The sequence below is a fragment of the Leuciscus leuciscus genome, assembly GCF_965113295.1.
Source record: "Leuciscus leuciscus genome assembly, chromosome: 6".
Lineage (NCBI taxonomy): Eukaryota > Metazoa > Chordata > Actinopteri > Cypriniformes > Leuciscidae > Leuciscus > Leuciscus leuciscus.
Window position 1 is genome coordinate 40,567,625 of NC_138730.1, and position 24,714 is coordinate 40,592,338.

Below are 24,714 nucleotides of genomic sequence, written 5' to 3' on the forward strand. Positions count from 1 at the left end.
CAACTTACTGAGTCGTTTCCAGAGCAACAGGATGGATGACCAGCGATGTGCCATACAGGATGGGAGGAGCCATCTGTCTGTCAATTCTAGCTCCTCCTCCCCACCCACCACCCCTCCCACAACCATCAGGAAATGTTAGGCACTCTCTTTTCACATTATGATGTTTTATTAACAAAGTTCGGGAGGAGCAGGTTCAGATAATTAACCAAATTATGCACAGCTGGAGATTAATCAGTAATCAACTCAATGACAGAGTATAAATTCACAGCAGACCTATCTCTGTTCATTGAAAGTTTGTCAGCATCCCTCCTCCACCCCATCTCCTCACTTCCAGTTCCATCTACACTTACCACCTGGGGGGAGTACTCTGGGTTCGGGCCTAACTCCGAGCTCGGAGCCCTCCCCCCGGACAGCACGCCAAATACGCATAAACTTATTGTACTAATTATATGTAGATGTGAACTCGTGAAATTTTCTTTAATTTGACAATCAAGTGGCAATAAAATGTAAATTTTCTCTGTCTTTCTCTAGCGTTCTCAGACTCAGCTGCAACTCCAGGTCAGGAGCCGTTTCTCAGACTGTTATTACTCAGCAGACGGATGATCCTCAGCCAGGTCATGGCCAGCACAGACGCCACCGAACCCGACGACCAGTTCTTTGACATGCTTGTCAAGTGTCAGGTGAGACGATGTGTTTGTATTAACCAGAGATGGGCTTCTCGTAGCAAAATAATTGGGGAAAAATTGCAGCTGTAGGAAAGAAAGTCCATTGGTTAAGTTAATCCATAATCTCATTATCTCTTTCTGTCTCTCTCAGGGGTCCCGTCTGGATGATCAGCGGTGTGCCCCTCCTCTGCCCTCCACCCGTGGCCCCACCGTCACAGATGAAGACTTCTTCAGCCTCATAATGCGCTCACAGGCCAAGAGGATGGACGAGCAGAGAGTCACGCTGCCCTCCTGCCGCTGATCAAACATGCAATCCCTCTTCTGAACTTCATATGCAGAAATGAGCTCATTTTCATGCACTTGAGTGCTACAAACCTCACACTGGTAATACACAATGATGGTCAGGTTACTGTGTCTGCTAAATGATTATGGATGGCATTTCGTGTACAGCTGTAATGCGCAAAAAAAATACTTTTGTTGTAAATAACACATTTTAATTTTTTACTATATTTAAACTCTTTGTACATTTGCATTTGTTTTAGTTTAGGATGTATTGCTTTGATTATGATCACCATAGTGAATCACACAAATGTATCTTTTGATACAAGACTGCAGGTTTGTTTGTATTTATTGAATTAACATTGTTTCTACTAGTAGTTACCTTCCAGTCAGTATGAGATGTGTGTAATTATGACACAAATATTACTGTATTATTTTTTGTAGTCACATTTAGTTTATTAAAGAAGTGGTTAAACTAAAAATGTACCTAAAATGTCAAAGTATGATACATTAAGATTAATTTACAACACAAATGTATGGAAATAAAACCTGTACAGAATTTTTTTTTTGCATTCATTCACCTTATTAAATGTTCTTATCAGACAAGAATATATATTGCAGCAGTCTTAGTGATTTGTTTTTTATCTCATTTTTACAGGCAAGCAGACAATTTGCATTTTCTTTAATTCCAACAATGAACATGTTTTGACTAAAATAGTCAAATACTCTGTAGTAATGTCTCCAGTTCATCACCTGTAGTTTTGGTGTCATTTGTGATTGTCATTTCACAAATCATGTAAAATGCTACATGTACAGTCATCTAGAAAATGAGTTTAAGAGTCCGATAAAGGCAGATGATTTAAAAGTTTGGGATTTTCTTCCAGAAGAACAGAGATTAAAATGTCCTTCACAGCAACACTGCCTTTACGCACAATGCTGCAGATCCTTCTCATGCTTTCTTCTTCGGTTGAAGTCGGATGTGTGATTTCAGAATATATTTCCTCATGGATGATTTGCTTCTGAAGCAGTTCATCTGCAATGCCTTTCACATTCTTAACGCTTTTGATAAGACCACTCCAATTTCTATCAAAAAATTGAGCTTTATCAAAGTTCACAGGCACTTGTAGAGTCTTATATTGTTGTACATTTTGAAACCAACTAGACTCAGCTTTGTTTGGATCGATGTTGGTTAATTCTTTCCAAATTGTTGCAGTCCATACCGGTTTCTGATCATCCACTCGGCTGAGAGTCATATTGATGTCATCAGCCACAGTTTGTTTGACCTGAAAGAAGTTTGGCTCGATGTCACCTCTTAGCTTGATCTCTTTCGGTTGGACAGAAGCACCAGGAACCTCAAGACTGTGTTTTTTCATCATTTGCAGTGGGGTTTCAGGTCTTGAACACTTGATTTGATGACTTGGCTTTTCCTCTGTTTTCATTTTTTTTGCAAAAACAGAATCTGATGGAAAAAAATACACATGGAGAATAATGGGGTGCTTTTTTGTCATGAAGATAAGTAGATCACAGTGCACTTTCACTGCAATCCCTAGTTTCATAAGCACTGTTTTAGGAGAAAAATATGGTTGGAGTATTCTGGCATGAAAACGGGTCAACTCCACTGATTCCAAGGTTATTCCCTCATTTTCAACACTGAGGAGCTTCACAGCATCTTTGAGAGAGGGGTCAGACTCTGCTAAACAGGCGTAATGAGGCAGATGGGCCTCCTCCAGTTTCCCTGAGATCACGCTCACATCGATCACTGGACCAATTCGCTCACACTGAAGCCTCTCCAGCTCTTCACTGAGGAAACGTCCATCCACTGCACGATACTGGAGAGTGACGTCACCAGCACAGACCCATCGCATTCTGGTCCTGCTGCACTCGAATCGACCCGCCTGAGTGCTGATCCTGAACTTTGACCCTTCTTCATCTGTACAGACTGACGGCTCCACCTGAACCCACTGATCACAGTCGACAATGTGAACACAAGACTGACACACTGGGAGCGGGTGAAGATCCGGTGCAGACGGTTCGAAATGAATCTTCACTTTCTCATTACAGCTGTGACTCCAGTCCTGTTCTCTGCACTGATCAGTGAGTTTACTGCACTTCCTCCTTGATAAACATGGAGGAAACCAGAATAAATAAAGATACCAAATACGCTAAATAGATCACCACTCCACTTTAAGTTTTTGTAGGTTTTTCCATACTGTCACTCAGCAAAAATTTTAATAATAAAATAATAAACATGAAAAGAAAACGGTAACAGAATTTCAAAACCACCTCTCTAAATTACTCTAAAGCTCTACATTCATACTATTAAATATCTGGTATGTGGAACCTAATGTTTAAAGGGATAGTTCGCCCAAAAATTCTGTCATCATTTAATCACACTCAAGTTGTTCCAAACCTGTATAAATTGATTTCTTCTGCTGAACACAAAAAAGGATATTTTGAATAATATGGGTAACCAAACAGATGATGGGCCCCATTGACTTTCATTGTACAGAAAAAAAATACTATGGAAGTCAATGGGGCCCATCAACTGTTTGGTTACCGATATTCTTCTTTGTGCTCAGCAGAAGAAATATATTCATACATGTTTGGAACAACTTGAGGGTGAGTAAATGATGACTGAATTTTCATTTTTGGGTGAACTATCCCTTTAACCTAAAACAAGGCGGTATTTCTGATAAAAAAAGAAAAAAAAGGCTCACTTTACTAGCTAAATATCAACTTGAACAGTTCAGAAATTTCATTGGGCCTAATGGAAGTTTTGTAGTTTTATGCTCCATAATTTATATTAATATTGTACAAGCAGCTCATTTGTGTTGTGGTTTTAATTTAGTTAAAATAAAAGAAGCATCCTCAAAATGTTTATCTTTAGATATATATGTCAAATGCACAGCTATTGAGCATACAGTACACACCCTTCAATAATCACAGTGCAGTGGGGATCCGTAAATGATTTCTTCAGTGACATGAGCCCCTCCTCCAACAGCAATCCAGCACAGACACTGCAATATTGTTGATACACAAAACGTCTTCACAATAACATACTTTCAAAAAGTGTTTTGTACTGTTCAGTCAGCCTGCAGCACACGTTTAAACTATTATTTATTATAAACAAATCTATAATGTAAAATTGCAGCCTATTGTTTTAAAGAGTTAGTTCACCCTTGGTTCACTTGAGATTCTAGCTTCCCCTTTGTGTGAGGAACAGACAGAAACTAAAGGCTGTATTTGTTTCACCCCAATTCTTAGTCCCTTCTGTTATACTAACTCTATGTGTGTTCATGAGTTCTTCTTTTTTGCAGATTTATGTGTAGATGATGCATTTAATATTTTCTATCAAATGCAATGAAATTCAGATGTGTTTAAGTTTGATTTAAGCATCCAATGGGGCCACAGTACCTGGTATCCATGATCTGGATATGACAGAAATTACTTTCATGAACTAAAGAAAATCCTCGTACCTGAGCTCCTGTAGACTGGTGCAGGTCTGGACGAGGGAAATTATCCCAGAAGCCCAGCTCTCATTCAGACTGAACAACTTCAGATCCAATGTCTTCAAACCCACAGAGTGAAATGAAGACAGAAGCAAACTGACATGATCCTCAAGAGCTGAAGAGCTGCAAAAATATATTTTTCCACAACATGTTTGAATAACAGTAAAGCTACTGATGAGATATATAGAGTAATGGCAAAAGGATCTTACTCTTGTGCCAATTTTCCTGCCTTGCTGAGTGTCTGTAAGAAGAGTGTCCAGTCAGTGCTGGATATCTCTGAGTGTGAACATGTAAGACTGATGCTGAAGACTGCTGGAAATGATGGATTCTTCTCTGAGGAGCTCAAAGACAACCTGAAACAGACAGAGACACAGAGGAACATTTGATAACAACACCGTACACTGCTACGAATGATATATGCTGTGTTCTGAAACATAATTATTCTTGATAAGATTATATAATTATTTTATTAATTATTATTCAAAAGAGAAATTACATTGCAAGTGCAATAGTTTCTTACAAGACATCTCCACGAGTGACTGACAGATCAAGCGTCCATCTGGGACTCTCAGCGCTGTATTCATCCTCTTGAACTCTACCATGTCAGAAGAACAGATAACATATTTAAACAACTAATAACTTATTATGTTCAAATGAATATTAATGTATTTGAAGAAGGAAGTTGCTTTTTAAAATTACTTCAGCTCTCTGAAGACTATTGATTCACCAAGAATCTGAATCAAATCTCCAACTTCTGACAGATGCTGCACCGACAACCTAAACATGATATATGGGTCAATGACAGATACGAGTGTTCAGGATAAAGAGAAGCAACAGATATTTTTAAAAATCTAGTTTAAAATGCATGTGCACAAAAATTTCATATTTCTACTGTATATTATACTGTAAAATGTCATAGTTTTGCACAAAAAAACCCCTGAAGTTTCCCTAAATTTTTTTAAATATTATTTTTTTAAGAAAAATATTAAATATCACCAAAATATAATTCATAAGCATAACGTTTTTAAACAATTACAATCCAAATTAACCTTTCCATTTCATCAGGGTTAAAAATCTTTCTAATATTATAAGAGACTTATTATTTTTGACACACAGACATGAGGGTCTGTACTGTAGGGGTTCTCTATGTGATAAAATATCCAGTATAATTTTTTTGGTCTGCATGTTAATACATGACTTTCTTCATGTTGTGTGCACCATATGACTTTGCAAACTTTTGGTGAACATTTTTCAAATGTTATTATTTTTCTTATGTGTATATGTGTCACATTACTGACCTATATACCACAGAAACACTTGCAAGTACAAGTAATTCAGGGTTAGGGTTAGTAATAGTACAAGTAATTTAAGTAGAAATATTTAGTAATAGTATTTTAAAGTGCCCCTATTATGGTTTTTCGAATATTCCCTTTCATGCAGTGTGTAATTTAGCTATTTCGGAATGTAAATGTTCTGCAAAGTGCACGATAAATAAAGTTATTGTCTCCCAAAATAAAGAATCGACTCTGAGCCACCTACAGTATACAAGTCGTTTTTCATTTGAATCCTATTGCTTTACGGTTCTACGTCACTAGAAAATACATTTGCATAATGCCCACCTATGTTGTACGTTGTCCACCTGCGAACAACTTGTCCCGCCCTCAAACACGTCATTTTACTGACGACTGCTTCTCAAATGTCATTGCTCTTGAAAGATTGGTCAGTACTCAGTTTATTAGGACCAACTTGCTCCTCAAAATCACAACTTATTTATGTATATATTTTGTACCAGGTGTTCTAAATACGTAGTTTTGTGTTTTATATTGTGTAAGTTTCCTGGCTAACCAGGAAACTTAAAACTGTGTCCATTAATGCAGATTGTCTGTCATTCTTACTACTTTGAGTAAAGATAAAGGATGGAGCAAGATTTGTTTTAAAACATTTGTGCTACATCAGTCATTTACGTGTAGCGTATGGACAACTCACGGTGACTTGTCATTTTAAGATTCAGAAATGCTTTTAACCCTTGACCTCAGAAATGTAAATCACAGCTTAGCGCCGATGAGTCTTAATCAAATTGCCCCTTTTGACACGTTTGTGGCTGAGTGTAAGTTTAACAGAACCACCTCCAAACACAAAAAGGGGGCTTCAAAGAGATCATAATCAACTCAAACCCCCTTTCTCTGCAAGCAAGAAATCCAGGTGGCCAGAAAAAGACCTCTGAGATGCCAAATACACACACACCAACATTCTTTGCATTTAATTCAGAATATAAGTGATTCAAAAGTGTATATGATGTATTCCTTTATGCATTTATGATTAGCCCCTGTTATTAGCATAGTGTGACTTCCTAGTTGTGTTAGTTAAACTCTTAAGTGCCTATTTTAAAGAATAAGATTGTATTTCTATGTTTGTATCTTTCATTTATATCAGTCTTGGTACCTAATTAAACCTCTCGGTGTGCCTAAGCCAAATATATGTAGTAGGTTATGATAAAATGTATTATACTGTGTTTACCATCATTTGGAGTAGAAATGACAAAATCCTGACACCGTCGTAAACCATGCAAATTAAGCTGTCAAGCTGAGACAAAGAAACTCTTTCCCGCTCAGAATTTCTTGATTCGATTGGTCTAACTACCCAAAAGAGGTGCGGACTTCAAACTCCTTAAAGAAGGACGCACACGCCATCGTGCTCTTACTCTTTTTACGACTTCTTGTTTTTTGTTCTTGTCTTGTCTTTGCTTTGTCTTCTCTTCAAGTTATCCGCTCTCCGTTTTGTTTTGTGTTTTACTTTGCTTCTTAGCTTTTTGTATTAGTCGTATCACCGGCTTCTTGCCTTGTTTTAGTCTCGTGTTCATTCATTTCTACCTACGAGCGAAACGGACTTAAACTGAATTTTTCTGGCAACTTTTACAAGTAAACTGTTTGAACTTCCCGCGAACGACGCAAGCTCCGGAAGAAACGAAAGAACGCGTCCAACTAACGGACACACCGAGAACGGACACTCACACACACGCATTCCTGCTCAGCAACAAAAGATCAATGCAAGTATTATCTTTTTCAAGGTTTAAATGCGTTAAGGTTATCTGCCCCTGCGTAAGGGGATTTGATTCTTTTCTGGTTCTCAAAGGTTGTTTGTGATATGTTTGCCATTCTGTGATCTGCTCTTTCTTTACTTTCATTATACTACTCATATATGTTAGATGTAGTTTTATGTTTATAGTTTAATTTATTAAAAACCCATTATAGGCCTATGCTTGATTGTCTCTGTTTGCTGCTCACAGAACAAAAGCCTCTTAAATTTGTGATCTTAGCTACAAGCTTTATAAAGTGTGATCAGCCTACAAGTTAATAATCTTGTAAAACAGGAAAGTTGTTCCTCATGGCCAGAGGAATAGCCTTTCTTGAGAGTTTATAAGAATAATCCTCCTTGAGAGTCGATAAGCAAATCGCATAATTCGTTTGGCGGACAAACGAATTATTCGATGTGACATTAATTTTGTAGGAATTCCCAAATTTGATCTATAGCCCATCTGTATATTATCTATATATAGAGATACAAATATACGGGCTATGTATTCCCTTTTTGGGTGATTTAAACTGTGTAGGTAATGCTCATAACCAGTATGATTAATTATTGATTATGAATTATGAATTATACATTCCCCTCATTTGAGCTGGTATGGTTACATGCGTTAGTGCTCGGCTAATGAATGCACTGTTATTAATCTAGTTCCTGCATGTGCACTGCAATAAATTAGAAATATACACATCAGTTTGTTGATGGACACTTGTTAATGCTGATGGTGAGGAGTTACAGTTGCAACATCTCATAATGTACCTCAAACTGAGTAGCATATCACTGAGAAACATCCTGCTCGAGTTGTCTTTGCGATGGAGGTTCGGGTTGAATAGTTCTTCCAATGTTTCATCATCCGACTCGCGCTCTGATTGATATGGAAAAATCGACGCCATCGTTACACTTTTACTGTGTGTACAATTGCTGAGCTTAAAGCCTCCGGAGCTCAAGTTTATGGTAATGGGAGTTTAGCTTCCGACATGTGGTGTAAGTGGTAGACCAATCAAAACAGGCTGAGTCATCTGGCCAATTAGAGCAGTGTAGGTTCGCGGAAAGGAGGTATTTAGAGAGACTGATTCATCCAGTTGTTTGAGAATCACTGAAAAATGTGGTGATGTACAATGTATATAATGAGAAAATTAAAGTGTTTTTTGACCTTTGATACATGTAAACCTGTTGTAGGAGACCTCCAAACAAAATCAGAAGCCTCTAAAATAGCATAATAGGGGCACTTTATGTTTCAATCTACAAGTGTTTCTCCACGCAAACACACTGACCTCAGAGTCTCACACATACACAGTGCTGACTGAAGAATCTTGAGTTTATCAGCTGTTAAATCACAGTACATGAGGTTCAGGTCTCTGATGTATGAACAGAACTGAAGACAGTACAGCAGCACCCAACAGTCTGTGCTCCTCAGGGAAATGTTAGACAGATCCATGGATTCCCAATCTGCCAAAGCTCTCCTCACAAACACCTCATCATGGAGCTCATAAAGACAGTGAAGAACAAAAAGTTCAAATCCATGCTGTCTTCTCATTGTAAGAATACTTTCCTGCAGGCTTTTCTTCAGTGTCATGTTGTGAGGAACAGTCCACTTGATTTTTTTAAAGATTGAGCTGCACACCTTCTCATTAAAGAGACCACAGAGAAACATCATGACTGAAGGAATAAGATTTGATCTTCTTTCGGGAGATGGCTTGTCAATTATACACTTCGATTTCATTAAGTTCAACAGCACACTGACTTTTCCCCAGGACTCTTTTCCATCCAGTAAAACATAATAAAGAGCAGTGAAGAACTCCTGAAAGCTTGGATGCATAAACCTGTACACTGGCTCCTGTCTGTTTTTTCTTTTCAAATGATCTTTATATAAGAAAAGACTAGTAGAAGGATCTAAGCCAGTCACAGTCTCCTTTAAAAAAATACCCTCTCGCTTTTTCGTCCCTTCCTCTGCCCACTGACCCAGACTCCTCAGCATGGTGAGGACAGACTGGCTCTGGCCATGATGCTCCAGTAGAGTGGACACAAAATGAACATATATGGAGGTGGTTGTCTTTAGTTCTGCCATCACATGATCACCATCTGTAATGTGCTTCTTCAGACAAAAACAGACCATCCAACATAGCAAAGGCACAGAGCAGGTAGTCAGGAGGCCTTCATTTGCTTTCACACTCTCATATTTACTTTCGAAGAGTTGCTCATCCTGAAAGAACTTGCGGAAGTACTCCTGCACCCCTCTCTCAGAGAAGCCCAAAATCTCAGTGAAACGCTGAGGTCCTTTGAGGAGATTCATCACTGCTTCATCAGCTATAGATCTCGTAGTTACAAGCACAAATGATTCAGGCAGCAAGACTCCCCTCAACAGGTTCCTAAGAGTGTCCATAGGTCGGACTGTATTGGATGTATTAGTGTGAAGTAACATGAAATGAATGGGTGGATGAAATGCATACTCATCCATTCCATCAATGAGGAAGAGGACCTTCTCTGGTTTTAACTCTAGATTTAGTTTTAACTGGTTTTAACTTTGATTTTAAACTGCAACTCCAGCTCAAGAGTTCATTCAAGCTCATCTCCTCAGAAATACACTTCAGCTCTTCACACTTGAACAAAAAAACTACATCAAAGTTTTCAGAGGAAAGTCCTCCAGATGCCCAGTCCAACATGATCTTCTGTAACGTGAAGGATTTACCTCTTCCATAATCACCACTGAGAATCACAGTTTTCGGTGTGTTTCCATCACTGTCGGGACTGAACAGCTGGTCTATTCTGATGCTGTGATTCTTGTCATTTGATAACAGTTGAGATGATGTTTTTGTACCAGAAGTGTGAGCAGACCTCACATGTTCACGATAGTATTTCTCATTCTGCTCTTTGCTTCTCTGAATGATCACTGGTTCAGTGTAACGGGTGGCCAGTTCCACACGTTCATCAGATGGATGGTTATACTCAGGAACAAAGCTACATTTATCAATGACTGAAGACTTGTACTGAAGAATCATGTCACTCCAATCTACAGAAAAACACAAATGATTGACTTATCAATGGTTATTAATGGTTAAAATAACATTCTCACAAAACAGTCAGTATTAAGCTGCTGTCACATTAGCATGATTTTGTGGAGAGAAAAAAGGTATATTGTGTATTGTCAATAGTGTAGTGATGTAAGCTAAGCTCACACGGAAGTCACTTTCAAAACAAACATCTTTCCATTCTTCAGTGCGGGTAATTCATTTGACCAACTTGAAATAGAGCTAAATCTGTGTGGGGAATATATAGACCATTTGGGTGTTTGCAAACAGCAATGACATGTTTTGTGGGCGGAGCCTACCTGGTGGAAGAAAATTACAGTTCTGCAGTAGCCCTTTGTGGAAACCACGGAATAAAAAAATGTATTCTAAAAAAAAATATTTCGAGGTTATATCACACTTCTGCTACCTTTTTTCCTCACAATTCCGAGTTTATATTTCAGATTTCTGACTTTTTATCGCAAATTTCAAGTTTATATCTCTAATTTAATCTAAGAAAAAAAAGGGAAGGAGAGACATAAACTCATTCCTCTTCAGTCGGTCAGTCGACGCCACGTTGAGACCGACGAATAGGAATCTCGCTAGAGAGGCCAATCTACTTCCAGTGAAACTAAACGAGCCAATGCACATTGGCTTGCAATCATTTGCATCAGCTGTTCAGCCACGCAGCGCAGGTATATAATGAGCAGAAGGTGCGATTGCACTTTAGCTTTTTTGCTTTGCATTTTTGTTTTCTTCTTCATTTGAGCAAAACAAAAAGGCTGTTTTCACAGCTGGTACGGTGCGCCAAGAGCGCTGAAAAGCCGTTCTCACGGAAGACCGCCATGAAGAGAGAGATTGCGCACGACAGGCTGCACACTTCCCTGTCTGTGTCTGCTGCAACCATTCCCCTGCATGTTTCAGCACCAAGGAGAGCAGTCCCTAAAAAAGTATTTTTAAAGATGTCACTCTACCTGTGTGTTTCTGGATGCGGCCGTTACCTGGGATTGCGGGATGGTCAAGATGACCTTCTCGGAGCTATGGTCGAGACTCTCGTTCCTGCAAAGGGGCCTCTGCCGTGATCTAACCCTCCACAGAGGGTTACTTCAGGCAGTAGTGCAGGTGACGTGAGGATTACGGTGAGTGCGCTTCCTTCGGGGGAACCAACCCCCTAGGAACCCTCATCCCTCACATGCTCCGCAGCCAGTAGAGCCACCGACGGAATGCGCTGGACCATCCACGAGGTGTGTACCAGCCATCTCCTTCGGTGCTCCCCACGATGAACAGATGTCGATCGCTGCATCGGAGGGTGGGTCAGACTTCTCTGCGGATGATGATTCCGCGCCGCTGACCCCTTCGGGTGTGACAACGGTGCCCGAGTCGGACCCGGAGATGATTGCCATGCTTTCCTGGGCCGCCAACAGGATTGGGCTCGTGTGGAACCCTCCACCGTGTCTCGAGCCCTTGAGGCTGGATGATTGGTTTCTCGGGGTGGTGCGCGCTGGTCCTCAGCAACCCACCCCGGTTCCTTTCTTCCTGGAGGTGTATGAGGAGCTCACTGGGTCATGGACGGCACCTTTCACTGTCAGAAACCGTCCCGGTGGCTCCTCATCCCTCACCACCCTTGATTGCGGGGCGGCTAAGGGCTACATGCGCGTCCCACCAGTGGAGCAGGCCATTGCTATGCAACTGTGCCCTAACTCCACTTGACGCGGAGAGCCGTGTCTCCCTTCCCGGGCCTGTAAGTACTCGTCGGACTTAACCGGCAAGGCTTACAAGGCCTGTGGGGAAGCCACCTCTGCCATACATGCTATGGTATTGTTGCAGGTCCATCAGACCAAGGCACTGAAGGACCTGCACGAGGGTGGTCATGATCCCCAAGTTCTCCAAGAGCTTTGTGCCGTGACGGACCTTGTGCTTCGTGCAATGAAGGTGGGTCGTGCGATGTCCACTATGGTGGTCCAGAAACGCCATCTCTGGCCGTGTCTGGCCAACATGAGGGAGACCGACAAAGTCAGGTTCATTAACTCCCCCGTGTCTCAGACCGGCCTCTTCGGTGACGCAGTCGAGAACTCTGCCCAGCAGTTCTCAGCTGTACAAAAGCAGACTAAAGCAATCAAGCACATCCTGCCGCTTACAGTCAGCTGCTGCCTCCACCCCACCGCCTGTGGCCCCTCAGTCTGCTCGTCGCCGGGGGCATCCTCCTGAATCTGCCCTCGCTCCCGCGTTACAGCAGAAGCTTCCACCTAAGTGCCACAGAGGAGCCAGTCGCAGATATTTACTTTGGTCCCGCTTGTATGGTCTCTGCGAGCCAGGTTAGCGCTCCCCAGTCCGTCTCGCTGACTCATTCGGACCATCAGGCTCGGCCATGCGGTTCAGTTCGCCCGGCGACCCCCCCAAGTTTCAGGCCATCCACTCCAGTAAGAGCAGCCAATGCCCATGTCTTACGTGCGGATATCGTAGTCCTACTTGGGAAGGAAGCAATAGATCCGGTCCCTCCAGCCAATATGAGGTCAGGGTATTACAGTCCCTACTTCATTGTACTCAAGAAAGGCGGTGGGTTATGACTGATCTTGGACCTGCGAGTTTTGAATCAGAGTCTCCACAAGCTACTGTTCAAAATGCTCACACAGAAACGCATTTTCGAATGCATCCGTTTGCAGCGATCGACCTGAAGGACACGTACTTTGTCTCGATTGTCTCGATGTCTCGACTCTTCCTCGACACAGGCCATTTCTGCACTTTGCGTTTGAGGGTCGAAGGTTGTCAGCATATCACAACCACATAGATGGCAAAACAGTTGGAAAGCACAACCTGGTTGTCAGGTTCCTTAGGGGGGCGAGACAGTTAAATCCTCCTCGACCCACCTCCATACCCTCTTGGGACCTTTCCCTGGTGCTTCGAGCACTCCAGGATGCTCCCTTTGAGCCTTTGTAATCAGCAGACTTAAAGCTTCTCTCCATGAAGACTTTGCTGCTGGTTGCACTGGCTTCTATCAAGAGGGTAGGGGACCTGCAGGCATTTTCGGTCGACAAATCGAGGCCGAGTTCGAGTTATGTGCCCAAGGTTCCTACCACTCCCTTCAGGGACTGGGTAGTGAACCTGCAAGCGCTGCCCCTGGAGGAGGCAGACCCAGCCCTGGCTTTGCTCTGTCCCGTCCGCGCTCTGCGTCTGTATGTGGACATAACTCAAGAGTCTCAGGACCTCAGACCAGCTCTTTGTCTGTTACAGAGGCCAGCAGAGGGGAAAGGCTGTCTCCAAGCAGAGGATGGCCCACTGGATAGTGGATGCCATAGCCTTGGCTTACCAAACACAAGGTGTGCTCTGCCCGCTCAGGTTGCATGCTCACTCCACGAGAGGCGTTGCATCCTCCTGGGCACTGGCACGTGGCTCCTCGCTAACAGAATGATATCTGTAGAGCTACGGCTGGGCGACACCCATCAGGTTCGGTAGATATTACAGCCTACGTGTAGAGCCGGTCTCCTCCCTTGTTCTCAGCCTAAACGGGTAGAAGCACTGAGAGGCCCGGCTCTGTCGGCTTACTGTGCCCTACTGTGTGACCCTTATTGCTCCAGAGTGAAAAACCTGTTGAGTCCTCCAACACCCTCGGCCTGGAAGTGGCGGAGCGTCCGGCGCCAGGCCTTTATCCGTTGAATCCTTGAGAACCGGGTCTAGGCTGGGACCCATATGTGTGACCCTGCAGGGATCCCATATGTGAATTCTTCCACGGCTGCTCCTAAACAGAAGCCCTTGTCTTTCCCTTGGGCTAAGTCACCCAGTATTTCATATGCAGTACAACCTTCTGGTTAGTCCATATGTATCTCTACATAACTCCTTCGGGGAAGAATGTGGGTTCAGCAGCGTTCTCCTTCCTAACAGAAAGGGCACGCATTCCCAGTGTAACACAGGTTTGGAAAATATGTGTCATGGATTCACCAGGCTCTCCCACACACACACACACACACACACACACACACACACACAGCGCTCTCTCTCAAATTTGTGTAAATTTTATAAAACTTAATGTTGAGTTATATTATTTTTGTGAGTTGTACTCTAGATTGGATAAATTTATTTATTACTGTTTTTTACTTCTAAAAAAGTTAAAAACTAATACCAATTGTAGCTTACTGAACTTTAAATGATATATCTACAGTTCCCTCTCAAAGCGGAACGAGACATTACTGATGTCGTATATGGGAACTTCCTCCCCTCCTTCACTTCTGCTGAAATCTTATGGGCTAACGCCAGCTGAAACAGCTGGCCAATAGGTTGGTTTTACGTGACGTCACGCTGCTGCATCGCGAGAGCGCGAAATTCAGATGGAGGGCAGGAAGTGAAATAGCTGAGGATCTGCCGTCTGAAAAAATGCCAATGTTTTGTGTAGTTTACGGCTGCTCCAATCGTTCTAATCGAGAAAAGGGAAAGGGTTTTTATAGAGTACCGAAGATTGTCACGCATAAAGGTGAGAAATGTAAAAAGCTCAGAACAACGCCGTAAAAAGTGGATTTTTAACGTAAGTTACGTCTGCGATCGGGAGGAGCAGAGTCTGTTAATGCCTGTGTCTGCAGCGACCACTTCGTCGGAGGTATGTTAGCTAGCCAACGTGTTTTTTGTGTCTGTGTTTATATAGCATTATGTTGTCGTTAAATGCTCATTTACTTAGGTCTTGTTTACACTGTCAGTGAAATGTGACCCAATTCCGATTTTTTGCTCATATGTGACACAGATCCGATGTGTTCTATGACAGTGTAAACAGGCAAAAAACACATGCATTCGGATATTTCGAGATCGGTTTCAGGCCTCATTCATATGTGGAAATAAATCGGATATGTGCCAATGCGACTGTCAGGCGGATCGGATTTTCTGAGGCATTAGGCAACGTCTCCGCGGTTAAAGGCAATATTTAAACACAATATGCTCCCACCAGTCCTGAGATCTCTCTCACACACAATAACTGAAGCATATGTGCAATGATGGCACTTTTCATCCTCCTTCGCCTCATAATCATGGTGATGTTTGGCGAACCTTGCATACATCGCAGAGCTAGGATCAAGCATATTTCACGTTCGTCCATCTGTGCAAGAGAATTTAACCCTTTAAGCATGCGCAATGTTTCAGATAGTATGGCAAGTGTAAACACATGAATCGGATATGGGTCAGAGTTGAAAGAACGTGTAAATGGACTGTCAAAAAAAATCGGATAAAGGTACAATACGGACACTCCACAACGGTTTCCTCCATAGACGTATTCTCCGTGTTTACTTCCTGCCCTCCATCTGAAATCGCCCTGCCTTCACGCGTCATCATAATCACATGACTGAAACCCACCTATTGACGCAAAATATGCAAATACTGACAAGCCCGTCTGGCAGTATAAATTGCATGAACACGCCAATTGCATCAGAATCTCTTTCTTCACGCTCAAATCAAGTGTGTTGCTATACTGAGTAAATCGACTAACAAAATCAACCTTGCTGTCGTTGAAGGTGCACCGAAGATACGATTACTGTCTTCAGAATCCGATGGCGACCATCTGCAATTTGTTCTCGGGCCCCATCGTGCAGCCCGACATGCACCTGTTTTGCATCGCCTGCATGGGCCTGGCTCACGCCGAGTCAGCTCTCTCGGACGACCTCGCGTGCAAACTCTGCGCATTTGCCCGTGCGAGCACTCAAGGCCAGACGAGACGTGGCTCATGCAGCAGCGGGGATTGGGCCCACCGCCGCCAGCGAGCCGCTGGTGGGTCCCGCCACCCCTGGGGACAGAGAACGGGACACTGTGAGCTTCCCGGGCGCTACCTTCCGCCCCCCTCGCGAAGTCGCGGATTTCATCTCCTTTGGAGCGGGCGAGGTAGACGAGGCGAGGTTCGATGTCCCTGTCGGCTTCGGAGAAAGACTGGGGATCCGAATCCGCCCAGCCAGAGGAGAGCCCTGCGGACCTCCAGGAGGAGCTCTTCAGGATCCTCAGTAAGGCCGTGTCCGAGCTGGACCTCTCCTGGAGCGCTCAGGATGAGCCTACTAGAAGCAAGCTCGATACGTGGTTCCTCAACTCGAGCCGCCGCCAGGCCGCATCGAAGAGGGGAACCCCCTTCTTCCCGGACGTGCACGACCATGTGGTAAAGTTGTGGGCTGCACCCCAGTCGGCGCGCACCCTCGCCTCTACCCAGGCCATGTTCGCCCACGTCGACGACGCGGAGGCACATGGATATTTACAAATGCCCCCCGTGGAGGAGACCGTTGCCGCCCATCTCTGCCCGTCGACGCCTGCTCTGGGCTCGGACCGCAGCCTGCCGTCCAAACCCTGCAGGTTCACGGCCCATCAGGCAGACAAGGCCTACGGAGCGGCAGGGGAAGTGGTTTCCGCCCTCCACGCAATGGCCATCCTCCAAGTCCTGCAGGCTAAACTGCTGAAGTCTCTGGATGGCGCCGCCTCAGTCGACGCTGGCGTCATCTGAGACCTCCGCTCAGTGACAGACCTCGCCCTGATGGCGACCAAGCGCTCCGCTCAGGCAGTCGGCCGCTCTATGGGCTTCCTCGTGGTCCTCCACAGACACCTGAGGCTCACCCTCTCCGATGTAAAAGAAGCAGACCGGAAGACGCTGCTGAACGCACCGATCACCCCGGCCGGCCTTTTCGGGGATGCCGTAGAGAAGGTGACGGAGCGCTATTCAGAGACCCAAAAGCGCGCAAAGGCTATGAGCCACGTCATCCCGCGCCGGGCAGCACCACCTCAGCATCGCTCCCGTTCGTCGTCGGCCTCCCGTCGCCCTCAACCCCCAGCCAGTCGGCCAGCGGCACCCCGCGCTGAACCGGATGCTCACGCGGGTCGGAGCGGGCAGTGGCAGGGTCCTGGGAAAAAGAGGCTGACCCAGCGGAGGAGTCCGCGCAGAGGAAAGGTCAGCGCGCCCCCCTCTACTTCCAAGCAGTCATCCTGATGGCCCAGGCAAGAGGGAGAGAGAGTGCCAGGGAGGGCCCGCCCCCAAGCGCTGTGCTCTCATGCACCACGTCCCTCAGAGTTCCACACTGAGCAACGAGTGTTTGAATGTTGTGAATGTTGTTTGCTGTTCAAACGATTGTTCAATAAAGCATGTTACCCCTTCACAAAAAGAGCTCTTTCTCCCTCTTGCACCTCACACTGTGTTACCCGCCCTGCCCACAAGCAGCGCAGGGTCACGGTGCATAACTATAAGGCCACCTCGCGGGTGCGAGGTGTCCACAGCCATTCACAGCCCACCGGCAGCGGCGATGACCGCAGCGGCGATGACCGCAGGTTTAGAAATGCGTCCGTTGAGTCACTTTCAAGCCGCATGGGCGGCTATTCCGGGCATTTCGCCGTGGGTAATAAACATAATTCGGCACGGGTATACACTTCAGTTCAAACGCAGACCACCCCGCTTCCGCGGCGTGATCCCGTCATTTAACTTTGCCCCAAAACGCTCACGTCCTGAGGCAGGAAGTTCGCGGCTTGCTCGAGAAAGGAGCAATAGAACCAGTTCCCCCGAACGAGAGGGAAAGAGGCTGGCCCTAGCCCCCCGCACATTTTCGAAATGTGTAGATGCGGCGCTTTCTCCCCTCAGGTCGAGCGGAATGCGCATTCTAAACTACCTGGATGACTGATTCTCGCTCACTCGAAAGAAATGCTAATCGGCCATGTGGAAGCTCTGCTTCGCCACTTGAATACGCTTGGAATGCGGGTAAATGTCCAGAAAGTGTGCTCACACCGAGTCAAACCACAACATTTTTGGGGGTATGTTTGGATTCGGTGAGGATGCGAGCCCGTCTCTCCCCGGGGCGAGTAGAGGCTCTAAGATCATCTCTGGGTCTCTTCAGACCGGGCAAGTCTGTTTCGCAGAAGGATTTTCAGAGACTGTTGGGACGGATGGCAGCGGCTTCCTCAGTGTGGGTCTGCTGCATATAAGACCGCTTCAACTCTGGCTGAAAGCTCGTGTCCCTCCGAGAGCGTGGTCCTCTGGCCACAAGCGTATCACGGTTACCCACAGCTGCGTTCGCGCTCTGGCGCCGTGGAAAAACACAGAGTTATTCAGCTCAGGAGTCCCCCTGGGCATCGTGACACGACGCATAGAGGTTTTGACGGACGCGTCGACCTCAGGCTGGGGAGCGGTCTGCTTGGGCGAGCCCGCTTCGGGTCAGTGGTCAAAACTGCAGAAGAAGTGGCACATAAACCGCCTGGAGCTAATGGCGGTCTCCCTAGCCCTCAGAGCCTTCCGGGCTCTGTTGGAACAAGGGCATGTGCTGATCCGGACCGACAACACGTCCGTAGTTTCATATATAAATCGCCAAGGCGGCGTACATTCCAGAGCCCTTTTCAAGCAGGCGGAGGCTCTCCTGCTGTGGGCAGACCGGCACTTTCTCTCCGTGAGAGCAGCGCACATCCCCGGTGTTCGAACCGCGGGGCGGATATGCTGTCGAAGAACGGGATTCCTCAAGGAGAGTGGAGGCTTCACCCGGGGATCTGGAACCGCTTTGGCAGAGCGGAGATCGACCTCTTTGCCACGGACGAGAACACGCACTGTCAGGCGTTCTTCTCTCTGACTCGCTCCCCGCTGGGAGGGAACGCGTTGACTTCGCGCTGGCCGAAAGCCAGACTCTATGCCTTTCCTCCGGTGAAAATTCTGCCCACGGTGTTGTGCAAGATCAGGGAGGAAAAAGCATCAGTGATCAACCAGCCGTGGTTCGCGGACATGAGGGAATTACTGGTGGGACCGCCATGGGAAATTCCTCTCAGGAGGGACCTGCTGTCCCAGGCGAGCGGCACGATCTGGCATCCCAGCCCCGGGCTGTGGAACCTCCACATGTGGCCGCTGCGGGGTCACTGAGCGGGCAGGATGCGCTGCTCTCACGGGTTTTGAACACCATTGCCGAGGCGCGAGCCCCGTCTACCAGACGTTTGTATGCCCTGAAATGGGGTGTTTTCTCTAAATGGTGCCAGGATGTCGACATCGACCCGGGGAACTGTTCGGATGTCCTGCGCTTCCTTCAGCACAGGATGGATAACGGGAGTTCGCCGTCCACTCTGAAGGTGTATGTGGCCGCTATTGCCGCGTTTCGCTCCCTGGTTGACGGACAGTCGATCAGCAAGCATGCATCGGTGATCGGTTTCCTCAGGCGAGCTAGGAGATTATTCCCCGCGCGACCGCCTTCGGTGCCGCCGTGGGATATGGCTCTGGTTTTGAAGGCTTTGTCTCTTCCGCCGTTCGAGCCCCTAGCCTCGATCGCGGTCAAGGAGCTTTCCATGAAAGCGGCTCTACTTCTCGCTCTCGCTTCGGCGAAGCGGGTCGGTGATTCTCGATAAACGATGACTGCATTCGCTTTGGACCGGGAGACTGTAATGTTACTCTTAGACCGAGACCAGGATATGTCCCTAAGTCGCTCAATACTCCGTTCGAAGCGCAGATTGGTTCCCTGCCTGCCTTATCTGCTGAGCCGTCAGCCTCGCGAGACGCTGACGCTCAGAGTTCTGTTTGCCCGGTCAGAGCTCTACGGACATACATTACTCGCTCGGCCGCGGTGTAACAAGGGACGGGGGGGTCTCGAAGCAGAGGCTTGCTCACTGGATTGTGGACGCTATTGTTTTGGCTTATGATCGCATGGGGGAGGAATGCCCCCTTAGCATCAAGGCCCATTCGACGAGAGCGATTGCATCTTCATGGGCCTGGGCCAAGGGTATGTCTATACAGGACTTATGTCTCGCGGCTGGCTGGTCTTCTCAGAATACGTTCGCCAGATTTTACAAGTTGGATATACCCTCTGTAGCATCTCAAGTGCTTTCGGTGAGTTAAGCCTCCCTTATACACAGTAAACAGTTGTTCTACTCTTGCTCACGAGTCATCATGTGTGTATAACTGTGTTATGATTGAGTGCACTGTCACCGCTATGCGTTGACTTGTTCTCTATATCAAGTTGTGTTGCCCTGAATGTGCTGTCAGTGCAACCTTCTCCCTATTATATTGCTTGGGATATGCAAATTCTAGCAGGGTCTAGGTGAGCGCTGCTATTGGCCAGTTTCAGCCTATCAGGGTTTAGGAGCTTGCTATTGGCCAGCTTCGACCTATCAGATGATCGCATTCCCAGAAGGGCGGCTATTGGTTGTGAGTTCTGTCAGTCTCAAGTGGTATGTTCAATGCTTCCACAGCAGGATTCTATACAGTTCCCATATACGACATCCGTAATGTCGAAGTTCCGCCGGCAGGGAACGAGACATTACGCTCGCCGCCATGTTCGCTGGCTCAGATTCAAGTGTTTTTGTTGTGATTCTGACGCAATTGGCGCGTTCATGCAATTTATACTGCCAGACGGGCTTGTCAGTATTTGCATATTTTGCGTCAATTGGCCAGCTGTTTCAGCTGGCGTTAGCCCATAAGATTTCAGCAGAAGTGAAGGAGGGGAGGAAGTTCCCATATACGACATCCGTAATGTCTCGTTCCCTGCCTTTCAGGGAACCGAGGTTACGAAAGTAACCGGAGACGTTCTACACTGTAAAATGCAGTTGTTCTAACTGACACTTTTTAGTTAACTTGACTATTACTGATTACAAAAAATCTAGTAATATGTACTATTCACATACTATGCCTTGTTTACTCAGAAAACCCAAGTGTGGCGAGGGGGGCGTGGTTTTGCGGAGTCTGTAGCGGGAGAGAGAGGACGGAACAGAGCGGAGCGTAAGTAGGTCAAGTGCAGACGATGAACACCTGTGTCTGATTTCAGTAATTGGCGTGGAGAGACCGGATATAAGCCGGAGTGGGAGAGAGAGTGAGAGAGAGAGACGAGCTGGGACCTCGTGTGCTGCTGAGAAACCGACCAAGAGTCATCGAAAGAATATTCTGAGTTATTGTGTTTTGTGGCTGTGCTTGTGCACGGTGAAAACACTTTGTGTGCACCTTTTGTTTTATTTGTGAGAAACGTGAATAAATCGAGTGTCCCAGCTCAAGCCGACCCCATGTCTTCTTCCTTCCTCGTTATTACTGAACTGAACCTCATCACACCAAGTTAAGATTAATTGAGTGGTTTGAGTGCCGTTTTGTCAAGCAAAACATTTTTAAATAATTAAGGTGGCCAATTCTTAATAGACTTTTCACTCATTTCCTTCACTTCTGCACAATCTTTCTCTTGTTGCATTCAATACAACTGAAAAATTTGAGAGAACATCACATAAGCTGACTTCATAAATTTATATAGAATTTTCTCAAATGTTTTTGTTTGAACTCACCATTATGGTGATTAATGTTCTATTTGGTTGGGCACTTGGAACTTCATTTATATTATTGTAATTCTCTTCCTATTGATGCAGCAATGCAACAAGAAATCAGTTATTTGGTTTCAAATGAAGAGAAGTAATAAATATTGTTGCTTTTAAAAAGTGATCTAGCTTCTGACTAAATCTTTAACTACACTTCATGTCATCTTCATGTCATATAATGATCTTTTACAATTTATTGCAAACATTTTAATTGGGTTTAATTTTTAATTGTGTTGTTATAACAGTATATGTGTGAAGAGATATCTTGCAATTGACAGTGCTTGAGTCACACACAGACTTCAACATTCAGTATGCAAAAAAAAAAAAAAAAAAAAAAAAAAACACAACAATGGTAGCTATTACTAAATCTAGAGTAAATCTAAAGTAAATTATCAAGTACTCTCTACAGTTATTTTTTAGTTACTAGACCTCTTGTACGATTTGTCAGTAGACTACAACATACTATTACTATTTCACTTATCTTTTTTTTTTAAGGCAATTGGTTTGAACGCTTTTGTAAGATTTTACAGCGTAGCCTACATATAAATACACAACATAAGATTGGCCCCTGTCAGACGTCATGTCACCTTTTCGCTACATGCCCTTTTGTGCCCCCCAGTTGAAAAAAAAAATCCAAGAATAACCCCTGATACTTTTGCTATTTTTTGCCTATTCCGTTACTCCTATTACTGGCTGCTTGGTTGCTACTTTAAGCTTGCTCAAGTCTACGAAGTGAACATTGATAATGATGACATCAGGGTAAACTCACGTTTATGTCTGGCTGCTTTGGTATCAGGCTCAAGATTCTGGTTCCAGAAGTAATGATCTGTTAAAATCAACCACATGTTGACCGATTATAAATTATACCCACACATGTACTACTGATCTTACACGTCTTACATACTCATTGTTTGTTTGTTTCTATCCAAAATAGATATTTGGATTTGTTTCAACCTATTTGAGTTTGTCAAGTAGGTTAATCAGATCGCACAACTCACTTACAAAATCTATTCATCGTGTCCGACAGCCGACCTTGATCCGGGAATGAATGCCCCAATATAGCCTACTCACGGCGAAGTTCTTTCTCTTTCTTCGCTTGGGGGTGAAACGAAGTTCGAAATACCAGAGCAGACAGCAGGGGCGTCACTAGGCCCTTTTTAGGGGGGCTTCAGCCCCCCTAAACTTCTGCCCAGCCCCCCTAAAAAATATTTGATTAATACATTTTTGATCGCTTCAGTCCCCTTTAAAAAAACTTGCGGCAAGCTGCGTCAAGTTTCGGCTCCTCCCCTTATCTGAGTCTGCTTGGATTTTCAGCGCATTTTTCAATCTGCAGTGGCGCCGAGCAGAGCGAACATCAGAGAGTACAAGGTGTGTCGTGAGTGCATTTATTGATAGATTGCTATGATATTACATCTGCATCGGTGCAGTTCTTTGTCATAAATGCATTGCAGTTTACATAATGTAATGTTACTGGAGCATTGGGAGCAACACAGGACGGTTCGGTTTCTCATCCAATACCAATACGTTTCGCTGCGTTCACCTTCAGCCCTTATCACAGTGTGATAGTTGTTTTTTCTTCCAACAAAAATGAAGCGATTAACACCCATGAAAACATACTTTAGAAAACGATCATGATTTATTTTAATTTACTTTTTAAAATTTAAAACATATTATTATGTATTTCGGCATTACATTATGCAGCCATGCACAGAAATGATTAAAGACACATCATTGTCTGAAAGCACTAGATGGCCCAGAGAGCGAAACATCATGTGGAGTTATTTTGTTTTGTATTAATAAATATAGTTAAGTAATAATGAATCAGGAGGAGTGTATCATGATACATAGAGTAAGAGTAGAGTAAAGGGATTTGTGATTTTCTTTTAAGTACTTGATTTATAGAAGTGGCAAATTGATAATTCATGTTATTTTTAATAAATATAAATAAATATAGAACAGATTAATCATATTGCCAATAGACAATTACATTAATACATGTTTTGTCTATATTCTTAATGAATATTAGCTGGTTAGTTAAATTATTTGAAATTAAATAAATTTTCACGGGGTGACTTGATGAATAACCAACCGTATTGTTGATTATGAAGGCTAAAAAGCTTAAAAAATAAAATAATTTATATTTCATTGTAGATGGACTTAGTTACCTAGCTTTCCTGGTAGCTTTGTCTGAAAAATCAGTTGACCCTATGTTTACTTTCTTCACTGACAGACAAAAATGAAAAGCCTATATCAGTCAAAGCTCAGCTTTAGGAGGGGAAAAGACAGAGCAAGATAAAAACAAAGAGAAAAAGAGTGTGATGCTGATGAGGTGAGAAAAAAACAGCTGCCCGCACATGGTTTTTAAGCTATTATCCAATTTTTTTGGCCTTCAAAACATCTTAAAATGCACATAATTTTATGTAGATCAGAGAAATTAAAATGTTCTCGGGGAAGCATGCCCCCGAACCCCCCTAAATACCTCACATTCGGTACCTCAGTGATTATAAAACCGTGCCATATGCATGTTACTGGATGAATGAATGAAACTAGTTAATAATGAGCATTAGACCATAAACTAACTTTTTTTTTTTTTTTTTAATCATACCCTCATTGGGGGCTGAGCCCCCCTAAAATGAAAATCCTAGAATCGCCCCTGGCAGACAGCGTTAGCAAATATCCCGACACCGCACACACTGCTGAGAGCGACGGAGAGACGATTAGATCAATATGTAAATGTGCTGTGCGCTTTCCTCTCAATAATAAAATGAATACACAACAAAATTGATCATAGTGGATATGTTTGTAAAGTGGATACTCTAGTAAAGTTGTGTCACGTTTAGGCTATATATCACTTTATACAACAGGACGCTTTAAATTAAGCAGCTTTACCTTATTAAACATGAAAAACAGTGT

At 44.3% G+C, this 24,714-nt stretch overlaps 1 protein-coding gene and 1 pseudogene across 3 annotated transcripts in view; one reads left to right on the top strand and one right to left on the bottom strand.

The window, feature by feature from the left end:
* Positions 1–589: 589 nt before the first annotated feature.
* LOC309501214 (G-protein-signaling modulator 2-like) overlaps positions 590–24,714 on the top strand; it is a 159,780-nt gene continuing 135,655 nt past the window's right edge. Inside the window, exons 1-2 of one of the 2 annotated variants that reach the window (XR_014206783.1) lie at positions 590–680; positions 817–1,535. Coding sequence is in view for 1 of the 2 variants with exons in the window: in XM_082173297.1 (XP_082029423.1) it covers positions 600–680; positions 817–966 (231 nt within the window). In the remaining variant the exon portion in view is untranslated. Of the gene's footprint in view, positions 681–816; positions 1,536–24,714 lie in introns of those variants that run through there. The other variant, XM_082173297.1, reaches the window with a different exon arrangement.
* LOC309501038 (NACHT, LRR and PYD domains-containing protein 1 homolog) lies at positions 1,376–22,931 on the bottom strand (annotated as a pseudogene). Its single transcript, XR_014211801.1, has 9 exons — positions 22,804–22,931; positions 22,571–22,627; positions 8,812–10,547; positions 5,153–5,230; positions 4,974–5,048; positions 4,663–4,806; positions 4,421–4,576; positions 3,875–3,961; positions 1,376–3,059 (listed from the first exon to the last, which is right to left on the bottom strand). The product of XR_014211801.1 is annotated as an NACHT, LRR and PYD domains-containing protein 1 homolog (transcript).